General features: G+C 38.1%; 2 protein-coding genes across 3 annotated transcripts in view; one reads left to right on the top strand and one right to left on the bottom strand.

The window, feature by feature from the left end:
- The first annotated feature begins 953 nt into the window (after positions 1-953).
- On the top strand, positions 954-12,557 carry LOC130089159 (nuclear factor interleukin-3-regulated protein-like). The gene is made up of 2 exons (XM_056256330.1): positions 954-1,226; positions 11,414-12,557. Exon 2 carries the CDS (start codon positions 11,541-11,543, stop codon positions 12,324-12,326), a length of 786 nt encoding a protein of 261 aa, XP_056112305.1. The 5' UTR covers positions 954-1,226; positions 11,414-11,540; the 3' UTR covers positions 12,327-12,557.
- Positions 12,558-17,599: 5,042 nt separating this feature from the next.
- lingo3a (leucine rich repeat and Ig domain containing 3a) overlaps positions 17,600-26,382 on the bottom strand; it is a 31,572-nt gene continuing 22,789 nt past the window's right edge. For both annotated transcript variants that reach the window (XM_056256380.1, XM_056256379.1), the window contains one exon: positions 17,600-21,205. In XM_056256380.1, coding sequence (XP_056112355.1) covers positions 19,344-21,161 — 1,818 coding nt within the window. In that variant the 5' untranslated portion in view covers positions 21,162-21,205 and the 3' untranslated portion in view covers positions 17,600-19,343. The remainder of the gene's footprint in view (positions 21,206-26,382) is intronic.

The raw sequence follows: 26,382 nt of genomic DNA, 5'->3' as shown, positions 1-26,382 counted from the left end.
AACTGTCTGTGCGTAGCGTCGGTAAAAAAAAAAGAATAATGTTCCTAAAGCCTACACTCACTCATAAATAATTTATTTATAATAAGTGTAGGCCTATATAATATTTCATAAAGATTAAGCTTCATAGAAAATTGTATTTTTCTAGCTGCGTTAGGCCTATTTACAACTGCACGTTCTAATTAGATAATTAGATACGTACCTTCTATAACAAGTCACATGAATGATATGTGAACAGCTATTAAGATAACCAGTAGGGGGCGCGCTGTCCTTGACAATAGGCCTACACATGAATTGCACACTAGCCACCAGTCTTCTGTGGTGGTCATCTGACAACAGCTATTGTGTTATGTTCTTCTAATTATTAGAAAAAGAAGTTGTTGTTGTGTGTGGTAACATCACAAACATAGAGCAAAACAGACTTTTCAAAACAACATAGTTATTTATCTAAAAGGAGGAATTAGCAATATTGCGACAAAGTAATCCTCCAGTATTCTCATCCAACATTAACAACAATATTAAATTAATATGCATTATTTTTTCAATGATTCTTAAATTCCTTGAAAAACAATGCATATTATTTTACTATTATTGTTAATGTTGGAGGAGAATATGGTGGTTGCAGCCTTGGGAATGAGAATAAGTGCCTTATTTTGAAGGTGGACGAGTATTTTAGGCCTTTCCAAAACAGTACAGACTTCTGCAATTCCTTAATCTTCAATTTAGAGCCTTCATATCTTTAGTTAATGACTGAAGAGGAAGTTGAACAGCAAGGACCTGGTCAAGAGTGAGAGAAGACAAGTATCTGGCCATCAGAAAAGCTAACTGGAAGAATAATTAAGAGTGGTTTTCCATAGCTGACCCTTTTTCTTTTCATAAATACAGACACCCACCCACTGGTGCACGTATGTGAGGGACATGTGGGCCATGGTGTAAACCCATCAGCTTTGTGTTAAAAGAGTAGACACAGACAGGGGCTTGTGGGCTGATCTCATAAAGCAGCGAACAGGCAGCCTCTAACTTTTAATCACACTTCACACCAAAGAGAAGCCACGAGTCAGAGAGGAGAGCGTTTAATCAACACTGCACAGCAGGTGAGACACTCAGGTCACACACAGACGAGACAAGGGTTTGATGTGCGGAGAGTCGACTGGTTCCAGTAATGAGGAGCATCCTCAGTGATGTCAACGCTGGGTGAGCCTTCGGGAACTGTCAGAAGCTGTGTGAAGGTAAGAAACGGGGGCTTTTGTCTGTCCATCAGTGGTCAACTTTGAACATACTTATGACAGTGTAATGTAATGACCAAAAAAAAAAAAAGTCAACGTCCTTTGACTTACAACAGAATCTGAGGTGTCACCATCAAGCAAAACAAAAAAACATGGCGTTGGCCTTACTTCTACAAACATCTCGCTATCTTAAAAGCTTTTTTGCATTAAAATAATGCAATTAAAAGGAGAACTACAAGATAAGACGCATTAGATACGCAGACTTTAGTAGTTTGAGATGAAAATGCTTCATGTCGCTTGAAAGCCGTAGATGATGAGCAAAACTATACGTAACAAACTCATTTCAGATGAACCTTTGGTTTACTTCCAAGCATCAGATTTCCCAATCTCAGAATGAAAAGAGTATATTATATAAATCAGTACACAAATTAAGCTGTCCAACATTTGGTTAATGTGGTGAATTTAACCTTTTGAATGTCTTAGTATTGTAGAATTTTTAACCCTTTAAATAGTGTTGAATATTCATATTATAATATCTCATGTTACATTAAATAATTAATGCAACCATATTTGGCCGCAATGTCATACAAAAGTGTATGGATTTGAGTTTTTTATTTGTAAATGTAAATTTCTTTGTAGACCTTCCAAATATTGAGTTTCAGTCTTTAAAAGCTTCAAAAGTGAGTGATGGATCTTGTGAGGCTGGTAAATGTGGGTCATTTTGAAAGAGTGTGTGGTGTGGCATCTTGATCATTTTATCTAAACGATTTCAAGGGAAGATTAGAAAAGACAATTGCAATAATGGTATCTCTGATGTAACTGCAGCTTGAATGATGTACCTTTCTCTATCGGTGGAAACAATGCGAAAGATATTTGATTGCAATTCCAATTAAAATTATAATGGGGTGCAAAAGTCCCCAGTGCACTTTTTATGACAAAATTTGAATACAAAATATTTCATTGCAAATTATATTACCAGCGTAACGATGCATGAGCTCCAGTATTATGTTTAAAACGTTATGATCATGTTCTCCAGCATGATTTGAGATCATCTTGAGCTTCAATGGAAACTTCTGACCATCCGTACAAAGGAGTTTCTCGTGATCAATCCCACAAATGTACTTATATGAATAGAAATAATGTAGCATCATACATATTTATTATTCATTTTATGTCAAAATGACATTTTGAAATCCAAAAACTTTTACAGGTTTAAATTTGATTTTGAACCCCAGATTTTCAACACAGAATTGACTGATACGAAATAAAATTGATAACACTTTAATAAATTAGCAGCACTGAACATCTGCAATGCAACAATACACTTTCAAGGGGGGAAAAAAATATTTAAAATCTTTTTACAGCCAGACGTTATTGTTTATGAAGACTTCCGTGCCGCTCATTTAAAAACAACTGAGGGGGGGGGGTGAACATAAAGCATAAGAAACCATAGTCCAGGAAACAAAGATGTACAGAGAAGCAGGTGGTGAGGGTAAAAAGCAACAGATAGGTTGCCAAAAAGGAGAAGTTTAAGAGTTTGTTGCTGAAAAGCACCATCTAAACTTAGCGCCAGGTGCAGAAATGTGGCCTGAGGCCCCTGGGGGCCTCAAGGCCACTAAGTCATCGAAAGCTGTATTTTATGCCTATTAAACAAATACTACTGGCTACAAAAATGACATTGAACAGTTATTTCACTGAAAAAAACAAAAAATTCACCAAATTAAATTAGGGGATAGAAAAACAGGGTGATGATTTAATTGTGAACGCTGCACGTTTCAAAGTAAAAACTTGACGCTGTTGCTCGTTGCAGTTCATAATTAAGGAATACCGATTCATTACGCAAAGCAATTGCTTATGATCTACTGTTAATGAATTATGACAATGTTTACATTATGGTGTTTACATCATACCAGCAGACTCGTTGCATAAACGCCACCTACTGTCAGAGAATGACATTGCGTTTTCATTTTGTCGGTGAATCGAAAAAAGAGGCTAATGTGCATTCTATAAATCTATACACTTAGGATAATAAGATAATCACATTTTTAAAGAATAAGATAAACATATTTTTTAAATGAATATAAATATAACAGCCTAATTTATGGTTTGACTCTTCCCTTTACTTGGTTTAAAGGCTGACATGTGAGGTTTATCATTTTATAAAACCTTTTGTTTTTGTCAAACCTTGCATTATATAAACTTGACTTGTACAGCTTGTATTGCTTTACCCGCCCATATGGTATTCATTTTATTGTTATACTTTATTTTAAGATGACGTGGTTAAATTGCACTTGCGCAAATAAGTACTGAGTATTATTAATAAACTACATGTACATACGAGAGTTACGGTTAGGGTTAGGGTTTGGTTTGGGGTTAGTTACGTGTAATAATGCATAATTTACTGTTATTACTATAGAATCACTATGTCCTTGAAATAAAGTGTTACCAATTTTATTTGTGCAGGTCTTAAAGGGGTCTTAAATTTGTGTGTGATGTAATGACAAAAAAAGCACACTTCCTTTGACTTACTACAGAATCTGAGGTGTCACACCATCAAGCAAAACAAAAAGCATGGTGTTGGCCTTACTTCAACAAACATCTCGCACAAGCTTTTTCACATTAAAATAATGCAATTAAAAGGAGAACTACAAGATAAGACCCATCAGATATCCAGACTTTCGTAGTTTGAACTGAAAATGCTTCTATTCGTTTGAAAGCTGTAGCTGATGTGCAAAACTATACGTAACTAAAACTCATTTTTAGACGTAACTTTTGGTTTGCTCTGTAGATAACCTGGATAACATAGCCATAAATTCATACTATTTTGGGGTAAGTCAATGTCACCATTGAATGGTCTGTGATGGGAGAGAGAGAGAGAGAGAGAGAGAGAGAGAGAGAGAGAGAGAGAGAGAGAGAGAGAGAGAGAGAGAGAGAGAGAGAGAGAGAGAGAGAGAGAGAGAGAGAGAGAGAGAGAGAGAGAGAGAGAGAAATAGAGAGAGAGAGAAATAGAGAGTGAGAAAAGATTCTTATGTTTTTATGTTTATGCATGCTACACTGCAAGGCATATTTCAAGAGCTTTTCTAGTTTTTCTGACTAACTTCTATTCATTGTATACTCAACACAGGAAGGGGGAAAGCATGTGAACAATCTCTTTTGACTTTCTCTTTGTGAATGCATGTGTGTGTATGTCTGTGGCACAGCGACAAAGCAGGCAGAGTGTATATTTAGCTCCACAGCGTTTGTCACCATCACCGCACCTAAACTGTTAGCATATCCTATGAGCGCATGTCCGCATTAGCAGGCTGGCAGACATCTCACAATCAGCTAGCAAATCCTATCACAAATTTACATTTCCCCAGAGGATGGTTTTCAAAATCTGTTCGACATTTTGCAACAAAGAGATTTTGCCGAAACTGTTTGCGAGGACCCAAGTTAGCAACTTATGTAAAATGCATGACAGTTTCACGTTCCAGTAACTAATCAGGGTGGTATTACTGGCTATAAACAGATGTCTTGGATGTACAGCTATAGTGATGAAACCAAAAATGAAATATCGGAAACTCAAGGTGAGATTTCTGCAACTATGTCTTTACAAGGGAGCAGCAAAGCTGTCAATGTGGAAAGGCTCATGTAAGCGACACAAATTGCACCGCTAAAAACCCACCACCAGCCCTTCAACACATTGACACCTAAACATCCTTTATTTTGACACACCACTTAGTAACGTTGACTGATAAAGAGAATTAGGTTAGTCTTGGAGTAGAACCGCATGTCACATGTCACTGTGGTTAGCATACCACTGTTGCCCACACGATTATTAAAAGAAGGCCTGTTTGCAAACTAATCCTGGTTAGGGTGTTAGATGCAAGAATTTTATTGTTGGAAAAAGTCATTTGGTTGCGGTCTAAAATTGAGTTTACATATCCAGGGTCTAAATCTACAAGATTATGTAGCATTCTAATGCATAATATGATATGTATAAACAATGTTTAGCATTCAAAATCTAACTGACAATGATGACAATTATTAAAAATAATATTTGCATACTGAAAAGTAATGGGCAATCTTTCTGTCTATAGAGCGCCGACATATTTTTGTAGGCTAACCTCAGAAGTTAGGTTCCCTAAAAACAAAAAACAAAACAAAAACAATAGGATTTTTCCATTGGCTTTTGGATTACTGAATAAGCGACCCAATTCCAATTTTTTCTTCCCATGTGGCACAGATCGGATATGACCCGCAAATGTGTAAGTCGGTAAAAAGCACATGGTTTCCAATATTCTAAGATTGGTTTCAGGCTTCATTCATACGTGGAAATAAATCTGATATGAATTGGATATGTGCATTTGCATCTGCCATGTAAGCATACAGATCAAATATTCCCCTGCCAATGCGAGTCATAAGTCATTGAAAAAGCGACGTGGCGAATGACGTCAACTCAGGTGGACACCAACCGTGATCACATGACTCTTTTCAATGGCGCAATGTAGAACGAAGCCTCAACCTAATGTTTTGCTGACCTTCAAAGATGGTGCGGAAAAGCAAAAGCTTGTATTATCATTTCGTCTCGTCTCCCCATTGCAAATCGCATCAAGTTTTTCCGAGTCAGTATCTACTTTGGGGTGTTTCGCCAAGTAGTGTAAACGCAGATATCGGATATGGGTCACAGATGTAAGCTGGTCATCAAAAAAGAAAATTGGACACAATTTTCAGAACAAATCAGAATTGGGCATCAAGATCTGCAGTGTAAATTCGGCCTTCAAGTCTTTATTTATTAAACTTTTCCCTGAAAGTTAGAGTTATAATAGGTTATAGATTATAAACACAACGAGGCTGTGAAAGCGAACTAGTGAGGAGATGAGTTTACCTGTTCGGCTGATGACATTTAATGTCCCCGAAAACCTCTATAGACGCCTTGTACACAAGGGGGTATTAATGCTGTAAGCGCCATCTTCTGGTCAGACTCGGGAATTCATTCGCCATGACCGTCACAGTGCATTAGGGGTATTCTCTAGCTGTTGAGCGAACATCGGTTGTACAATCATTATTGCAGTGCATTAAGGGATTGAATAAGTGCATTCGATGAAGTCCACTATGGTTTTGGACACCATTACAAATGGCTGTCCCCTCAAATAGTGCCCTAATATGTGACCCCCTGTCGCCGATTCGTCATGTAATGTGCGCACAACAGCAACTAAATGGAACCCCAGACAGTCATGTAGTAACCTATGAGAAGAACAGCGATCCGACGACTTTGAAAATCGTGCAATGTGTTTCTGGCATTAATTGTTGTACACTGCCAAAAACATAACATGCATGAATGTAATGACAATGACAAAGTGGTTCTGGTTCTTCATCAAATCTTAAAACCAAACTTATAAAAGCATTATTCCTTTTTTTTTTCCTATTCCTTCTGGAAATGCAAATCTTGTCTATCGTTTTCAAATCTGATGAGCTGATTAGAGTGAAGCTGAATCACTATGCACAACTTGCAGCACAAGCACACACGCCAATACTGGTCAGCGTAGCACCTCATTGCAGGCTCGGTCTCACAGCTGTGGTTTGAGCGAGCGTCCACAAACCATCCCCTTCACTGTGTTCAACAAACACACAATGTTTCATTAGCTCGTGGCTTGGCCTAACAGTCTGTTTGTTTTACTCTGTGGTAAACGTACACGCACCTCGCTGTCACGCTCTGAGCCCAGATTCCAAGCTCATAAAAAGGCAGAGCAGATGAAAGAAAGGGATGAACAGGATGTGGTTAGCCTACATGAAAACTCACACACTCTTTTAACTTGGAGAAAGGTTCTGAGGAGAGAAAAAAGAAACCACAATGAGCGTGGGGTTAGTTGTACAAAACGCAAGGTGCGCTAGACTGCACATACTCTCATGCTACTGTTGAGATTTTAATGATATGCATTCTGTGGATCCAAAATTATTTAAAGGGTAACTAAACCCTAAAACAACTTTTTTTAGTTAATGATCTGTAAGACTGGGGCTTTATTAATGCTGTTCATTGATTCAAGTAATTTTTTTGACATTTGGGTATAAAGTGTTTTAATTCTACAATATATGGTGTAAAAACCTCTTGAGTGCTGCCTTCTTCAGGTTGAACGGTGGCTACTGCAGTTTAATTTTCCTATTGGAAGTTGTGGTGCCCTGTGATGTAAGCAGGCACCAGCTCACCATGCCCTTGCCTACAGAGAGACACAGATACCCAAAGGGTATCTAAACCCCTGGTCAGAGCCTGACTCCACTCACTGGCAATATTTGAAAAATGCTGGGAAAGTGGGCAGCAGAGATAGAGTGGACGAAGCGAGGGCGGGGCTGAGCGGGGGGTCGTGCACCTGAGACCCGCAGTGACGGATTATTTGACAGCTGCTGTTAGACTCGCTAAAATTCTATATATATATATATAAAAAGATATTCAGCAAAACGCGCCGGCGCGTTTGTCGACACCAGACCAGAGGGTTAACATTAGCCTAATAGGAAGGAACATAAATTGTGATTAAAAATAGCTATATGCTCACTCACATCATGACGCCGCTGCGGTGGTGGAGTCCATGCGTTTGGCACTGCGTCGCTTTTCAGCGCGAGCTGTGTGGAGAAGCCCGTTCCCACCTCTATTGCGTTGGAGAAGCAATCGCGCGTAAAATGCAGTCTTTACAGGCCAAGTGCATGCAAACACTGGCGCCTAATTTCCAAGTCTAGTGGAAAGCTATGCAGTCCAGCAGTGCTGTTGCAACCAGCAACACTACACCTACGTACCATCCTGACCACTGTACTAAATACAGATAAATCTACGCTAACTTGAAGCTATCCTAACTGATGCAATACGATGCTACTAACAACTAACTATGCTTCTAACAATACTACACTAACAACTATGCTAATTAACTACCTAGGCTACACGAAATAATCTAAATAACTAAATGCTATGCTAAATAGATGCTAAAATATCGATAATCCTGATCGTTTTCAATACTCGCAATTCCAACTCCCGACTCGCTACAGTGGTTTTGACGAAACAAGATGGTTTTTATACTGCCAAGTACGGTGGCCCAGTAGTGCACAACACAACGAAATTTAAAAAGCAAACATAAGTTCACAACACAACGAAATGAAGCCACAACACAACGGAAATAAGCCACAACACAACGGAAAATGTACAACACAACGAAATAAAGCCGCAACACAACGGAAATTAGCCACAACACAACGAAAAATGTACAACACAACGGAAATAAGCCACAACACAACGGAAAATGTACAACACAACGAAATAAAGCCGCAACACAACGGAAATGCTCCTCACCAGAGGGCTCTCGGAGCGCGATAAAGTTAGTTTTCTTTGCCATTGTTATAGAGTTAGCAGTCTTAATATATCAATACCGTGATTAGTTTTAACAGTAACCATTGTAAATCGACATAAAATATACTTCAAAATCACCTACACAAGCGTCTCAGAGAATGCTTTGACGCGCTACCACGGCGCATGATCCCTAAGGGAACGTCTGGCAATTCCACCAAGTGGTTAAAACGTATAATTTATTATAATAAAATTTGATGAATAAAAATATAAAACATTTGGTGAATTGCAGAATTACAGGAAGGCATTGGCACAATTTCACCAGTAATAAGTCAGTCAGGTCACTAGGAACCTAACACAAGCTTTGGGACATTACAGTAGGCCTAATGTTTCTATAAAAAACAAATTGTGTACTGTGCATGCAGGGAGCTATTGACAAAATTTCACCTGTTTTAAGGTTAATAGGAACTACAACCTTTGAAACCTGATAAAAAAAAAAAAAACTTTTACAGAAATTTCCTAAAAAAATATTTGTTTACTGTAGGCTATATACATAAGGGAGGTATTGGACAAACAGTCAGCTGTAGTAAGTCAGTCTACTACCAATACAATCAAGCTTTGGATTTTGAACATGTATGTTTTTGAATGTTAAAAGTAATTTTAATTCATACAAATTATACGTTTAAACAACTTGAAGGAATTGGCAGATGTTCCCTTATGGGTTACGCTGTGGTAGCGCGTCAAAGCATTAGATTGTAAATATGCAGCTATAATGCACGTAGGTGATTTTGAATTAATAAATGTAGTTACAATGTTTAGCTATACTGTTCAAACTAATCGTGGTGTTGATATTTTTTAGACTGCTGAATGAGTGCTGACTCTATAGAACAGTGGCAAGGAAAACTAACTTTATCGCGCTCCGAGAACCCAGTGGTTGGGAGCATTTCCGTTGTGTTGCGGCTTTATTTCGTTGTGTTGTACATTTTCCGTTGTGTTGTAGCTTATTTCCGTTGTGTTGTACATTTTCCGTTGTGTTGTGGCTTAATTTCGTTGTGTTGTGAACTTATGTTTGCTTTTTAAATTTCGTTGTGTTGTGCACTACTGGGCCACCGTAGGCCAAGGGCGTGGTAGCTCCTACCAAGGGCGCGGTGAGCTGGAACCTGCTTACGTCAAACATCCAATAGGAAAATTCAACTGCAGTAGCCACCGTTCAACCTGAAGAGGGCAGCACTCAGACGTTTTTACTTTTTACACCATATATTGTAGAATTAAAACACTTTATACCCAAATGTCAAAAAAGTTACTCGAATCAATGAACAGCACTAATAAAGCCCCATTCCTACAGATCATTAACTAAAAAAAAGTTGGTTTAGTTACCCTTTAACGAGTTTGTTTGGCCATAAAATCTTTAAGATATTAGGTTAAACTTATTTGGCTTGCTGTCCACTGGAGAGGGGCTCGATGAAGCAGCTTCAACTCGAGCTCTGAAAAAACTGAAATAAAATGCAAAAAAAATAAATAAATACCTGCAAAGGCAACATTTCTCATTTTCATGTAGTTTAACTTGATGTAGGCTACTAAAATAACTAAAAATGAAATAAAAATTAATAAAAGCTATAGAGACAAAGCTACATATAAATCTAATAAAAAGGAAAATAAATGAATGGAAAAACTAAAAAAAACGAACTATTAATAAAAACTACAATAGCATCTCAATTATACTTAAATGTTTTAATTTAAACTACTCAAAAAAACATTTTAGGTCTTAAGTTGTTAAATTATCAGTTCACTAATTAAAGTTCACATTTCGGGGTTTCTGTTTTGAAAAATAATAATAAACAAAAATAAATGATAGAAAAACTAATACAATCATCCAAGATTGTGATTTAATACATCCACAAAGCATGAAAAATGTATTTTGTTTGCACATGACACATGCTTTGATATTGAGTTATCTATTGCAATGACATTTAGACATTTAAAAATGTGACTACAAGTGGGATTTAGAAAACTAATAGGAGACCCATATGATTAAGTGAAAGGAAATATGTATCTGACCTTTTGTCTGGAAAAGAAGGTATGGCCTGTATAAGTAGCCAAAGAGACAATACAATGTGTCAATGACATCAGAGGGGAAGTAGGTCTGTACAGTTGTGAGCATAGCGTTTAGTCTCACTAGATCTCTCCGTTTCTCACAATAATTCATTCTTCCACTGGTTACCCACAAAATGATGGTCCATCAGACTGTGCGGGGGTTCTTTGAACCCCAAGTGTGAAGATTCCCAGCATGTCTGAATCACACCAGTGGTCGCACTCATGTCCTTCATGCTGCACGCAACCCCCCCCCCCCCCCCCCCCCCCCCCCCAACACTTCTTAGTCACTTCATTATCAGGCTATTGTTATTAGCATTGCTCAAGCATTTTTGAACTATCAATGGTATTTGATATTGCTAATAGGTAGAGCTGAAACTTAGAGCTGAAACAAAGTCCTTGACATAGACTTTGATTTTTCTAGCGGTATTAGTAATAATCTGCAACAATTGTTAATACTTACATTTTAAGTTAGCAAGATGTGCAGCTGTTTAACTGACTAGCACAACTGCAACAACAACAAAAGCAACAACAACACAGTCACCACAAGGGGAATTTTTTGTCTTATTACCTCATCTACAGCCCCAATGACAGGAACATTATAGAGTTTTAGGTTCAGCTGTGTGGCACCTGTAACCAAACTGGTCTCTAGCAGGTAAAGGTCAAGAATTTCAACAGAAATTGCTTTGCGATGACACTCATATCCTCTTGCAGATCTGACTGTAATCTGACACACAAATGAACCAACAAGACCACCTGCAAAGGAAATAACTCTGCTCTTTCATTATAGGTAAAGCTCCTGTTGACAGCATGACTGAGAAGTGGGACTAACATCTGACTAACTCCAGACACCACACAGAGAGAGAGAGCAGGTGCATCTTGCGTGAAACCAATCAGAAAAGTCATACCCTGTGAAAATGGAGTCCGCATTCTCACGGATGAGATGGGAAACTGATGGAGAGGCCGAAGAGATCTCCTTGAGAGGTCTGGGATTGCGTCGCAAACGGGAGTTCATACCCGAGGACAGGAAAGACGCGACTTACTGGGAGAAACGCCGCAAGAACAACGAAGCGGCGAAGCGCTCGCGAGAGAAACGAAGGGTCAATGACTATGTATTGGAGACTCGTTTGGTTTCATTGAGCGAGGAAAATGCTCGTCTACGATCTGAGCTGCTGGCTCTAAAGCTTCGGTACGGTTTGCTCAACTCTGGAGCCACCTACTCCTCGTCTCAAAGAGCTCTATCTCATCTTCACTCTTTGGCCCCGCAACCTCTGGTTTCTTACCCAGACAAAGATCTCTACTGGGGAAGAAGGCAAGACAGAGAGGCTTCCAATCTATCTGGGAACCAACAAGCACCCATCTGTCTGGGTACCCACCCCGGGTCGGCATTCCTTCCCACGCAGCCTATGGCCATGCGAAGAAATCACCCATACTTCCTAGACTTCCCCACCCTCCATTCCCCTTCAGCCACACCTTTACTCTTTCCACCACACCTCGCCTCAGCAACAGCACCTTGGGCAGGACGGCCCCTGCTCCAACCAGGGAGTCAGAGGATCTTGTCGGATGACGAGGGTGAGCAGCAAGTGCCGGCGGATTCCAGCACTGCCCTTCCCCATAAACTAAGACTGAAGTCTCAAAACTCACAGCGCAAAGACAATAGAGCTAAATCTGCATCTCCTATTCCAGCATACATGTCAGATTGAAACCAAACTCTAGGCTAAAATGGCTCAGTAGTTATGAATCATCCTACACATTTGTGTTAAACAACCTTGGCTATATTCCAGTAAGTTTGTTGTTAACCATTTGATAAAAAAAACTTCTTTGATCAAAAGGTCACACATACTGATATAGTTTCCGAAATATATTTTGAAGAGTCAATATTTCCATCATTGAGGTGGAAAGTGGCAAACTTGAATTGGGATAATGACCTTTTTTTTCTTCTTTTTTTTGGTGCTTGAAATGTTCACCCTTTTTTTTACTTTTTAGTACAGACAGGAAAGTAGAGAAGAGAAGGAGAATATGACCAAGATTTGACCTAGGTCAGACTTAAACAGGAGTCCTTTTGAGCCTACAGCTCTGATGTCATTTTCAACATTTTCGCATTTGGCAGATTTTTTAAGTTACTTACATTGCATTAAAAATATGCATTTTATCATTTCATGCACTCCCTGGGAATCGCACTAATGAACTTTGCATTGCTTGCTAGTGCATTCTACTGTTTGAGCTACAGAAACTTTGTAATGTTTATTTTTGAGGCCCTTAAAGCAGCACTTAACACTGCATGGGGGAAAACCAGAAAAACAAATTGGTCATCTGTGACCAAAACAATTGTTAGCTTGCTACTCAAATTTAAAGCTGTCAACACACAATATGTAGCCTGTATTTTTGTTAAACATATATATTTTTTAACGTGTTCTTTTTGAAGTTTAAAGGAGACCTATTATGCCACTTTTTACAAGATGAAATATAAGTCTCAGTTGTCCCCATGCAAAATGTGTCTGTAAAGTTTCAGCTCAAAATACCCCACATATTATTTATTATATCATAAATTTTACCATATTGCAAAAACTTGCAGTTTTCGTTTATGTATCTTTAAAGTCCCCATGAATTCAAAATTGACCATACTTTGTTTGCCTAAATTGATCGTTTTGTGGTGAACAATTCATCCATGCAAGTCAATCCACACAAAAAAATCTTTTTGGCTTCGTAATCTTTAATCAAAATCTGAAATTTCACCTACCCTCTGCGTTGGAGGACCTTCCCTGATGACGTAGGTTTCACGGTTTGGGTGTCTGCTTAACATCCGTAACCACGCCCCTCCAACTGACAGTAGACAGGCTGAATGAAAACACCTACTTTTCTAGATCCAATCAGGTGCTAGTTGGGAAAAAAGCCACGCCCACTATTTTGCCTCATTTAGTATTCCGTTTCTCTCGGAAATACGTCACAACACTGGAGAAAAGTCGTTTGCAACTTCCGGTTCACGGGGACTTTAAATACAAATGAGCTGCTGCTCCCTGCCCCCCTATCCAGAAGAGGGCGGAGCCTTTTCAGCTCGTGCATCCAATACTCTGCCAAAAAGTAACGAAACATCTGTTTGGTTTTGATTGTCATCTCTTTCGCGCTCATGTTCATGTGACATTGCAGTTCTTCGTCATCATGAAAGTTATTATTTGGATGCGTTTTAAAGCCATATCCGTTTAAACTTCTGATATATGGTTTTCTGACCGCACACATCCACAGAAAGCTGGCTGTCAGACGGCGCGTCGTGTGAGTATTAAATTAAGTTCTCTTTTATGTCTTATTGCGCTTAAACTGTCAAATACACACAAGGATAAATTAAAAACACACAAAGTTCACATGAATAGTGGTTATGTCTGAGTTGCCTACTTAAACAGCTGGGAAAGAAATCGCATGTGTATATTACATCTTTGTATTAAAGTGACAGCAGCGTAATATACAGTACCTACTGCTGTATATGCTGTTAATATGAATCAAACAACAAAAGAAAAACAGAAAATCCTTCACTGCTCTTGAATGAAAAACTTTAGTAGCTTTAATAAGAATACATTTCTTACTTGAATGCTACTGTTAAATGCTCTGAGGAGAATAAACATGGCGGACTGTGTACAGCTCACTCAAGGGGAGGAGCTAAGCTAATAGGGCAGATAATATTTCAGTTGTGGCCTATACTAATGTGACGTCACATTGGAGCACATTCCTGAACGGCTCATTTTGAGACACTGTTTCTGCTTTAAGGGGAAATAACAAATGGAGTGGATGGATTTTCCCCTCCCCCCCACAATAGGGTGGTTTTGTACACACACTGCAGACATATTATGTTCAAAAACAATATCAAAGTGAATTTTGCATAATAGGGTCCCATTCAAACTGCATATTAATCAGTGTTATACATGAACATAAAGTGCCTTTTCACCTTCTGTAGACTAGCCTTAATTAATTTAATTTAATGTAATTTTTATTGCATAAAACATTATCTATAGTTTTTGAAAGACTTGGAACTACAGCCCTGATCTTTGATAATGCTGTAACTCTTTTGTTCAATTTATAGAATATAATTTCAGACTAATGCATGATCAATGTCATCTTTTAGAGACAAATGTCTCAATTATGGACTGACTGACCAACTTCCACATCTCAGACATTTTGTTTCTGTGAACTTTGGGCAAAATGGCTTCTTATTCCATACTTTTAAAATTGGTTTCTTCCTGCCTCCACATACCTCCAGTTTGTACAGTTTGACAAAAGTGTGCCTATGTTAACTGCATTAGCAATGTTAGCAACAACAGTGGATGACAAACCATTAGCTGTGATGCTAATTAACAAGGAGGATATCTAAAACTTCTCGAAAGCTCATTTTCATTTAGAAATACAGTTTCTGAATGTAAAACACTTTTGCTTGCCTATCATTTTAGGTTCCCAACTCAATAATGAAATATTGAATGTATAAACAAAGATGTACAGTAAAAATAATGATTTGCCTTTAACATCAGGTCATTGATATTTTTTCACAATCTTAACGGATTACTACAGGCAAAATTTACAAGTAGTGATAAAAAAAAACACCTTGAAGTTATTTACATTTGCATTCCTGCATTTAGCATACAGTTTATATCCACAATTTACATTCAAGGTACACTGTTTGCCAGTATAATAATTTTTCATTGAACCCCTGCTGTTGTAGCCTATGCTAAAGTGAGGTATAGTTAAAATATTTTTAACACATTTTTACAAAGATTAATTTATATATTATACATTTTGTCATGTTGCATTAAGCTGTACGATCTTCAGTTTTTTCCCCTTTTTTACAATAAAGTTCAAATGAAAATCTCAGCTTGTTGACCATTTATTTAATATAAGCATCATAGCAGAGTTCACTCATTGCACTGAACAGAGAATAATTGATCATAATACAGAGTGAGAATGACTCTCTTTTTTTCCTCATGCTCTTACGACTGCGAGTTGTGCTGCTTGCTTCTGGTGACAGGCTGAAGGACTCCACATGGGCTGCTGCGGTTTATGAGTGTGAAAGGGGGGCTGAAAACTAAGTTTCAGTGGCATGTAAGGGTGGGAAAGGTGGAGAGGGGGTTTCTCAGCACTAATGAGTCACCTTTAATGATCAATCGTGATGTCTACAGAATATACACCGCAAACACACTGCACAAGGCGAGGAGAGCGAGCAACAGTCCACGACTTACCACTAAAGCAAACTAGTGATTCAGTGACTTGCATAACAAGCCTGGCACAAAGTAATCTGACATAACTATGACCTTTTTTTAATAAACCAACGTAGTTTTTATAAACTGGATTAGCATAGGCCTACATTTGGCTCTGTCTTCACAGTTAAATGTTTTTCATTTGTTCTTTTTTTCCGCTGTAACCACCTGAGAGATGAAGGGCGAGAAGTACAATGAAGAAATAGGAAGTTAAAAGTATATTGTCTTTTACATCTGTAAACCACATCATCCTCTAGTGAAAATTAACTCAAGTGTTGCAAGAGTACAAGATCTAGTTGTTTTTGTGTATTTATCATTGTTGAAAATCTATTTTAGACAGATCTTTGACCCAATAGTAGCATACCTCCTACAAATGGTGCTAGCATAAGCTACAAGCTAGACTCGCTAATCTTAACAAACTACATGGGACAGCTTTATAGTTTTGAATTTTGACCAGATCTACTCTATCATCTCTTTTCTGTCATTCACCAAAGACATAAAAAAAAACACATTGTCATTGTCATATTTTAAATTTGAGTCACATAAGCACACTCTTTGTGCAATGACATCATAGGTCACATCAAATGTATTGCATATGAATATTCCAGACACAACTACTAGACATTTTGTAGGCATAATAATGATTCGGTGATTCCATAACAAATCCATCAATAGCACAATACAAATGTGCAGGACACTCGATGAATATAAAAAACTGAACCACAATGGAAGAAGACCCGAATTATCTGTTTTTTGTACAGAGTGCTAATCTCTATAATGGGTAAATGCATATTAATATTGCATTGACAGTACTTGATCTTTGGTGTGAAAGTGAAACATGACACTTCTCTTTTTTTCAATTTATTCATAGACTGTCAAGTACAAAATTCCTGGCCACACACAACTAAATCTACGACATCATCAAGACATCAATCACTCTCATTTTGTATTAGGTTTACATTTCTTTACTTTAGATATAAAATAAGAGGGTTGTCGTGTGAGAATCCCAACCAGTGTGATATTAATACATTTTTTTAAAGGTCAAATGGTCATACCTTTTACTTATGTTTTGAATGTTTTTTTTATATTATTATTTGCTTTCATGTCTGTGCTTTTTTAAATCCTGCAGTAAACAACTTTGTTTTGTGTAGTTTTGTTTTAGATAGCAGATGGTACAGTAGGAAAGTGTCATGACAAGAAAATAACTGACATTTTCTTGTGCACACATGAGATGACTATGCCAGATGCTTATTTATGCACTGTAAAAAAAATTCCAGTGCTCACTTGTCTTTTCATTTCATTCAAAGTTTGTAGGACCGAATGGAAGTATGCTGACAAGCGGCTGTCCTTGTTGAAACTTTCTAGGCAAAATAGTCACTTTTTAGAGAATCAGGGCTGATGGTTTGTAAGCTGGTTCTTACTGATATAAACCTGAAGACAAATAATGTTAAACTGACATTATTTGGCCCAATTGCATGGCTATTCCCCTCTGATTGGGTTTTATTGTCCTGTTTTTAAAAATAAAAGCATCAAACATTAGTTTAGCCTATGTTGGTTTTATCAAAAGTGCCGTGAAATGTTTATTTTGAACCTCCTCTTCGCATCTGAAAAAATATAAATAAGTTGAGTCCTTTGTAAAAAAAAAAAAGAAAAAAAAAGAAGAAAGATTGATTTATAGCCTTGCTTATGAAATAGTAGACATGAAGAATCAGAAAAAGAAGAAATTACAACACACGGACTTAGATACATGCTTTTATAAACAGCATATTTCTTATTAGTACAATATAAGAACAATATTCTTAACATATTTAAGAATAAAAACATTTAGAACATAAAAATGTTGTGGATCCCCATTTATTTTACATTAAAACAAAACTGTAAAATGACTTTTTTTACAAAAAATATTTAAAAAAGCTTAGTTTAATAAGTTTTACAGTAGTTGATGACAAATTATGGCGGTTTTGCAATGTACAATGCTGCTTAAAATAAGACAGAGCGTATTTGATCTGCTCAAACAGATCTGATGATCGAATTCTTCTAAGCTTAGATTGACCAATAGAAGGCAATAAGGTTGAGCCTGATACCCTGTGTTCTTTAAACGGACATAATTTAACATTAGGGGGCAGCAGAACAGCTTTGTAAAGTGCCTTCCTGTTTCATTTTAAGCGGCAGCACTTGAGCAGGGAAAATGTTGTGTCCAACGCCTCAAAAATACCATTTATAAACAGACAATATAAGCATAAGAACTCCATGATGGATCAAAGGATCAGTGACTTATACAGAAAAAGCTATCTTTGATTGTATTGTTTCCCACTTTGTACTCATGCAAAATAACATGAAACAATTCATGAGATTGACATTCCCTTTTACACACTTTACATAGAAGAGGCATATAGACAACGTATATCGTCACCACCAGTAATAAAATGCTCAGATTTCTTTTAAAGAGTTTTTCACACATCATCTTTGATTCATTTAAGAACATGTTATATTGAATAAAAGTATTTCACATTAATTTGACAATGAAAACAGGGCACCAAAATGTACACACAAAACATCAATATATACAATAAGATACAAAATGTCTTCAACCCAGTGTAGATACTGAGGCTATTGGTGTTTAGCTGATAAATATGTAATGCTTTATAAATACAATGTGCTTTTTATTTTGTAACTACAGTACCTTTGTATGTGTGTGTGCGCGTGTTTAACTTTATGCGGCATGACTCAGAAGTAGGTGGCAGTGTAATATAGAAGCAGTCGTTATCAGGCCTCATTATCCAGAGCAAATAAAATCAACTAAGTAAGATTTAATTAAACCGTTTTAATTCTTTAAACAGTCTTCTAGCAACCCTGTGGTTAACAGGTTAAGATTTGAAGCTATTTCAACAACAAATCCTTGTTTCATTGGCAGTGTGAAATATATGCTCATGCCTACAGACCATTGGACACTTAAATTGAATTGCTTAGGCAAAATGCAATAATGTACCTTTTTTTTGTAACTTTGGAGGGACTTGGCAATTTCTTGGCAAGCAGAAAGCACCCATTTAATAATCATAACTATTACTAAATTAAAAATATTACTAAATCCCACAATAACCTCCGAAATATTAAGAGCACACAAACTCTCTTTTCATTCTGTAGGAAATACATTTTTTTTAATAGTCATTACACATTACTACAAGCTTGGCCTTCTCACATGAAAAAAGTTCAAAATGAGTCCTAATGCCAGCCAACCCCACACAGATGCAATTCATCATAAATGTCTTAATAATTGTGTAAAATGTCCCAAGACCCCAAAAGTAATGTTAGATTATAAATAACTCCTGATGGAAAGTACCTCTCAGTAATTACATTACTCCCATTAAAACCCTCTGTGTCTTCAAATCTGGACTTATAGCTATACGCAGGACTGGTATTAGAAATATATTCCAGTTTGAAATAACAATAATGTGCGCTTTACCCCTTCAAACTGTGTCCAATTTATATCATCTTCATGTTAAACTTTCGTGCTCCTCCTTGACCCCCACTGGCAGCAGGACCATCTACCTTTCTGAATGAATACTCTACTGAGAAATTGTTCTTGTGTTGACCTCGTCCTCGGCTCCACACAAACAAGAGAATGAAACAGAAAAGCACAACACCCAAAAACATAATACAACCCATTGCTGTGGACACCAGGATGGTCTTGAGATCCAATGTGAACTTCAGGAAGACACGTGTGTCATTTAAGTTAGTGTCATTGAGATCACCCACGTAGTAGGTGCGATTCGCTGCCAGAGAACCATCCAGTGGCAATCCACTGACTGTCAGGGTGGCAAAGTAGGTATCGTTGCCACCAGCATTGCTTGCTATGCAGATGTAAGTGCCGCTGTCTGTTACCTGGGCGTAACGGATCTCCAACGTACCTTCAGGCAGGACAATGATTCTCCCAGTACTCTTGGTGGTGATACGTCGGCGCTGAGGTGAAATCCAAAAGATGACTGGAGTTGGGTCTCCATCTGCTCTACATACAAACGATACTACCTGGCCTTCACGTGCCGTCATCTGTTGCAGCTTGCGGTTACGAATTTTGGGCCGCTGACAAGTGAAATGGTCAAAGAGTGCAGAGTCCGAAAAGATACTAAGTGCTTTTCCTCGCACTTCCAAGGGTGTAGCGCAAACGGGCGACTTTCCATTGAAGTTGAGGGTCTTACGGCGCTGCAGGATCCACAGTAGGCGGCAGTCACAGGACAAAGGGTTCCCATCTACACGTAACGTCTCCAGTGTATTGACTGAGTGGAAGGATCCCTCCTCCAAGGTCACCAACCCATTGTTCGACAAGTTGAGCAACCGTATCTGTTGCAGGCCTCCAAGACCATAGGGCTGCACTGATATCAAGTTGGTACCAACTAGGTGCAGTTCTTTCAAGCGGACAAGGTCCCTCAAGGCCCAGGACTCGAGAACCGAGATGGGGTTGTAAGACAGATTGAGGCTAGCCAAGTGAATTAGGTTGCGAAGAGCACCCGTAGGCACGGTGGAAATGTTGGTATTGGTAATCGAGAGCCAAGACAGGTTGAGACCTTGGAAGCTGTGCGGAGAGATGTACTCAAGGAAGGGCCAATGGTCAATCTCAAGAGCCCGCAGTCCACCCAGTTTGCGAAAGTTCTGCTCTTCCAGGGAAGAGATACTGAGGTAGCGTAATCGAAGAGTCACCAAGCCTCGAAGGTAGGAAAGAGATTGTCCAGTTATAGAAGTCAGATTGCACCTCTCGATGGTTAGCTCCCGGAGTCCCACCAATCCCAGGAAAGCCTTGTTTGAAATGTACACCAGGTCATTATCACCAACTTCTAAATTGCGGAGGTTCCTCAAATCCTGGAAGGTGAAGTCTAACAGAATGACCAGTTTATTCCCACTTAGGTCCAGAGTGGTGAGGTTGGTGAGACGTGAAAAGGCACCCATGGGCACGAGTTTAAGCTGGTTGGCTCGCAGACGCAACACTCTAAGATTAAGCAAGCTGGAGAAGGCATTAGGCTCCAATACGCTGATGAGATTCTCACTCAAGTCTAGCTCCTCAAGTCTCGAGAGAGTCGCCAATTCATTGTATTCCACCCAGCGTAAACTGTTGCAGCTCAGATCCAGGAGCTGTGTGTCAGCCGGGATGCCCCCAGGAATAGATCCCAGGCGCTTGTTCTGGCACATCACAGCTCTCTGATGAGAGATGCAGTCACAGCGCTGTGGGCAGCTCTGACCATGTGTTATGGATGCAGCGGTCAGGAGCACAAGCAGCCCCGGTAAGCTCAGGCATGGACAACCCGCCATGCCCCTTCCCTACCTTACAGGGGCTGAATCACTGCACCTCACACCTAGAGACAAAAACACAAAAAAACAGGTATTGATGAATCATGATTTTTGCAACTCTCAACTATAACCACTTCTGAGGTAGCGTAAAAAAAAAAGTCTACCCATTACTCACCAACATTTATGTACGAGCATATATAACTATTTCTAAAGTTGTTTTAAAAAACATAGGCCATAAAAAAGTTTGCAACACATTTTCAGACAATTTCTTGCAGTCTTTACAAGCAGTAAAACTGCTATTTTAATTAATTGAAACTCCAAACAAAACACAAATAAGGCTCAGCACTACTTTGTGTATTTCTGCTTTTCTATAACCACCACTGTCAGGAAGTGAATTTGCATTTTCATTGTGTTCATCATCTAACATTGTGTTTGCATATTTCTGAACAGACAAGTTGATGATGATATTGCACCAAATTTCATGGCCAACTTTGTCTTGGTGAGAACAGGCCTTTAAACTGTAAGATTAAGCCACTGAAACGTCAAGTGGTTGAGTTTAAATGCAATATGAAACAGAAACTTGATAGACATTTTCAGTGAAAATCGTTATGGTAAAAATAAAAGGAGAACAAGTATGTCATGAGCACTTTACACATGAACATTAAATCTCAGATGGCTTAACCCCCTCTTTAAGATCATGACTTATTTTTTCATCTTTATAAGCCACAAAATAAATGTACTGAATGGCTTCAAAGTCACTATGATTATGCCGATTTCTGTTTGTTAGCATTTCAATAAAAATACATAAAAGATAAATATTTTAATGTCAACTTGATAATCTCAATCGAAGACATCCCAGTCAGTGCATTTTTAATCAAATCTTGAACATTTAGACCCACACTGGTGCTAAAGCTTAACATAATGAGACTCACCTTGGGTTCAGAAGTGTATTAGTCCAATCTCTCAGTACCAGGATATTATTGAACATTTAACCGTGGTATTTCAAGATGTTCCCCTGCACAACTCTTCTTCTCCCTCCCCCATCATCTCTGGTAACCCAAACACATGAACAGCCCCTGGTTCAAACCCATATCAGTTGACACTAAAAAGCTGTCCAATCAGCATAGACAACTGCTTCAAACAATCAGCAGTAACGTGAGTGAGGTGAATAGAAAACTACACCTGACTATGACTCAGGTTTCATGGGTCAGTATATCAGAAAATCATGAATACTAATATTATAGGCAACGATTAACACCCTGCCACTTTTCTTTCCACCCCCAACGTCTCTCTCCCCCTCAGAGATGTCAACAAACCATATTTCAACAGCTTATTAAATTTAATTGTCTTCAGGAAAGTGCTCCCATATGAATTCATATGTCATGCTGACGTGAATTAACTCCAGATTGCTGGAAGAAAGGTACTCCAACTATATCATTGCATAGTTTTAAAACATATATTTAAAAATATATTGCCCCCTGAAAGGATCTTTTAACCCTTCATGTTATGTTCGGGTCATTTTGATTTTCTTTTTCCCGAAAATACTAGTTAATGTTATCGCATTGGACTCAAACTTAGTGACTTTGTTTGCAAAGAGTCAACTACTGCTCAAATGTTTTTTGACAATTTGCGTACTTTTTAAGGGGGGGGGGGGGGGTCTTGTCACCTTGTTACCGGTAAAAAATGACTGGTTTTATATTTCTATTTGCATCTGATTCATCGTAGCCCTCATTTATCTGAGTGTAGGCATCTACATTTTTGAGTTAAAAAAACATTATTTTTTAATAATTTTGGAAATATTAAATAAAATATGAAGAAAATTGGCACTGTTGATCACACTAGTCTACTTTAATTTTTCATCAGGAAGTTTGTTTTGAAAAACTTTTATTTTGTACAAAATGGCACAGTCACACTTGTGGTGTTCCCGGTCAAAAATGACCAGCCTAAAAAAATAGCTAATAAATCACTTGTTATTCTATTTTATCACCCAATATTTCATTCAATCTTTTTGTCAACTTGTTCTCTTTCAATTAGGACTGGTTTTGTATTTCTTTTGACTGGGAACATCAAAAGTGTTATAGGGTTTTGAACACCACACAAGGGTTAAACCAAAATAAATCTTTTACACCAAAATGTACATTCGGTCAACATTTACTCACTCTCATGTCATTCCAAACCTGTATGACTTTATTTTCTTCTGGAGAACACAAAAGATGATATTTTTGAAGAAAGTTTCTTGTCCATACAATCAACATTAATAGAGCCCAAAACCAACATTGGACCCCATTGACTTTCATTGTATGGACAAAAAAAAAAACAGAAGTCAGTCGTACAGGTTTAGAATGACATGAGGGGGAGTAAAAATGAATCTGTAATGATTTTGAAATACATTTTAGTTCCAATTTCAGCTTCATCTGCAATGGAATTTAAATGGATCTGGCCTCGACCTGATATTGTCAGGAGTAAATGAGAGACATTGCTACCTCTTTGCTCTGTTGTTCACCTCAGCAAGGTAGCATGTCACCTGAGAATTACATAACAGCTGTTAGTCGATACGTGAAGGGCAAATCAAGCAATTAGTGTTTTTCCCCATAACAGCTGTTGAGAGGCTAGTTAATACATAAAATATCGATACAAGAGAACATCAATTTCTAACTAAAAATAAAACTATTAAAAAAAATGTGTTAATTGAAATAAAGCTGAAATAAAATATAAATATTAGACAAGAAACTATTCAAATGAAAACTGATCAAATAAAACAAAAGCTAATTAAAAATATTAAAAATACTATAATAGTAAATAAATAATGCTAAAATAACACTAGTTTGATATTTTGTTATCAAATGCAATGATAAATTAAGTCTCTTTATGCAACCATAAGAATCCTTAAATTAACGCATTGTGTGGAACCATACTATTTAGAGCAAGACGAAGTGAAAAGGAAATGAAAAACTTCTGAATTTTTGAAGGAGTCCTTGTTTTTTAGTGGGAAAAGCATGTAACTAGGTGGTGCTTGATGTTCCTGTTGAATTCAGGATATAAACAAGACCAGGTTTAATGATGAGAAAGAAAAAATAGCAGCATAAGCGCAGGCTGAAATCGCACAAACATCAGAGACAAAAGTCTATCTGGGATGGGGGAAAAAACTATTAAACAGATGATACGGACCGGGAGCAATTAAGGCAACCTAGTACCTTAATTAGAGAGAAAGCACATAAAAAGGAATAATGAACGCACACACTGGAAGGGGGAAAAAAACTCTGGGGAGGTGCGAGAACTCATGGAGGGGCCGTAAGCTGAGGGGAAGTGTGTGGAGGCGTCAACTTTCCCATATATCACCACTGGGTCTGCACTAGTTTAGTGCTGCTGATGGCACTCTTCAACTCACATCGATTTCAAATGCTGCCCACACATCTCTTTACATAACCGTACATATCCTCCTCATTCTGTCTCTCGCTGATCCGCAAGCCCATCTATCATCTGCAGCTCGGGGGAAACCTTACAGTGGCCAGTGAGGAGACAGTCAGTCGAGATGAAGCGGAGCGAGGATGAGGAAGGGGCAAATGACAGATGCTCAGGGTGAATGTGGACTCCCTGGAGGGGCCGTCTCAAGGGGAAGACGTACTTCAAAGAGGCAACTGTACCCTTGGCCAAACAAAAGCTGACAACGGCATCAGTGTGTTAGCTGGAGAAAAGAAGCCAACTGAGACCAGGGATGTTAGTGGATTCAGCAGCCGTTTGGGAGTTCAAGGAGATGACAAACTAGGAAAAGCGTGTGAAAAGCAAACAATTACGGCTTTAATCATTTTGAGCACAAAATGACTCGTCATTCCAAACCTGAACAACTTTGGTTCTTCTGTGGAACACAGAAGATGATATTTTGAAAAATGTTTTTTTTTTGTTCATTCAATGAAAGTCAATGGGGACCAAATGTTGTTGTTATTTTGGACCCCGTTGACTTATATTGTGTCGACAAAAACATTATTCAAATGATCTTTTATGTTCCACAGAAGAAATAGCCATACAGGTTTGGAAAGACAAGAGTATTAGTTAATTATAAAGATACAGATCAGAAAGTAATCGAAAATTTAACAGCAGTTGAAAATGAAAGACTTTATGGGTCACGTTTCAACACGGCCCTGGAAACCGATCCCGACACTGAAAAAAAGTCAGTACCACCCAAAAATCCCAACTCAGTTGAGGCTGATGTTTGGAAAGCATGTTTAAACCAAATTTACGCTCTAAAACTACAAATAGTTTAGTTGTAAATAAAACCGAAATCACGATATGACTGGCTGTTGTTAAAATAAATAAATATATGCACTGCATGTTTCAGTTTGAACAAGATTATGAACATGAATAAAATCATATCACCTTTAACAAAGGAAGGTTAAAAGCATTCATGAAACTTCACCTGATCTGGTTCATGAACAGACATGCTAATCAGCTAAAAGCTAATGAGCGATGACAAGCTATTGTAGAAGCAGCGCAGAACAATCACACACACAACTCTAGAGGGGATAGAATATCAATTGTGTTTCAGGGAAGAAAGACAATGGTTCACCGCAAACTGGGAACATGACTTGTTTAACATGCATATTTAATCCAGGTGAGAATAGAAAGGCCACAATGCTACCATTGATTGGCATTGCTCAGTTTCCTGATGGGATGAATTATTTAGATTATCATGGTCTATGAACATGACCTACCAGAACAAAGACTCTGACTACGGCTCCTTGATGGATCTCCTCCAACAAGAATAGTGAGGTAAAGACTTGAACATGCGCTCTTTTATTGGCTCACAATCCTGTGAATAAATTGATGTATGCTCTACCTGACAGCTGCTTGGCAAGGCGCTTAATGCTGGTTTTATCTTGGCTCATTGAAGTCGGGTTAGATGACCTGATCCTTGGCTCCAGCTAAGATGTAGGAGCTAGATAATTAGGTCAAACAATTGGATGAAATGTGGGAATCAAGACAGCAGAGCGTAAACGGACAATCATTGCTGGCATCATCTTCATAGTGTTGTTTTCAGTGAGCAAAACATTCTGAAAGTGTTAGCGTAAATATGTGACGAAGGCCAAAAGGTCTAGACCTTGAGAGAATATACAGTTCTCGATTAAGAAAAGAGCCATTTGGTTTCAGTACCAGATGAACAAACGCTATTTACAGCCACTTTCCTTCGACATATGGAGGGCACAGTTTCTCTACAGGATGTTGATAATGACATTGAAAACAATGG

Source organism: Rhinichthys klamathensis, unplaced genomic scaffold, assembly GCF_029890125.1.
Source record: "Rhinichthys klamathensis goyatoka isolate OS25496 unplaced genomic scaffold, OSU_Roscu_1.1 h1tg000127l_1, whole genome shotgun sequence".
Classification (NCBI taxonomy): Eukaryota; Metazoa; Chordata; class Actinopteri; order Cypriniformes; family Leuciscidae; genus Rhinichthys; species Rhinichthys klamathensis.
Note: the sequence above shows the minus strand (reverse complement) of the source record. Positions and strands in the feature narration are given on the sequence as shown.

Excerpts from the sequence above, each read along its gene's own strand:
- LOC130089159 (XM_056256330.1), top strand. The coding sequence starts at position 11,541 with ATGGAGTCCGCATTCTCACGGATGAGATGGGAAACTGATGGAGAGGCC.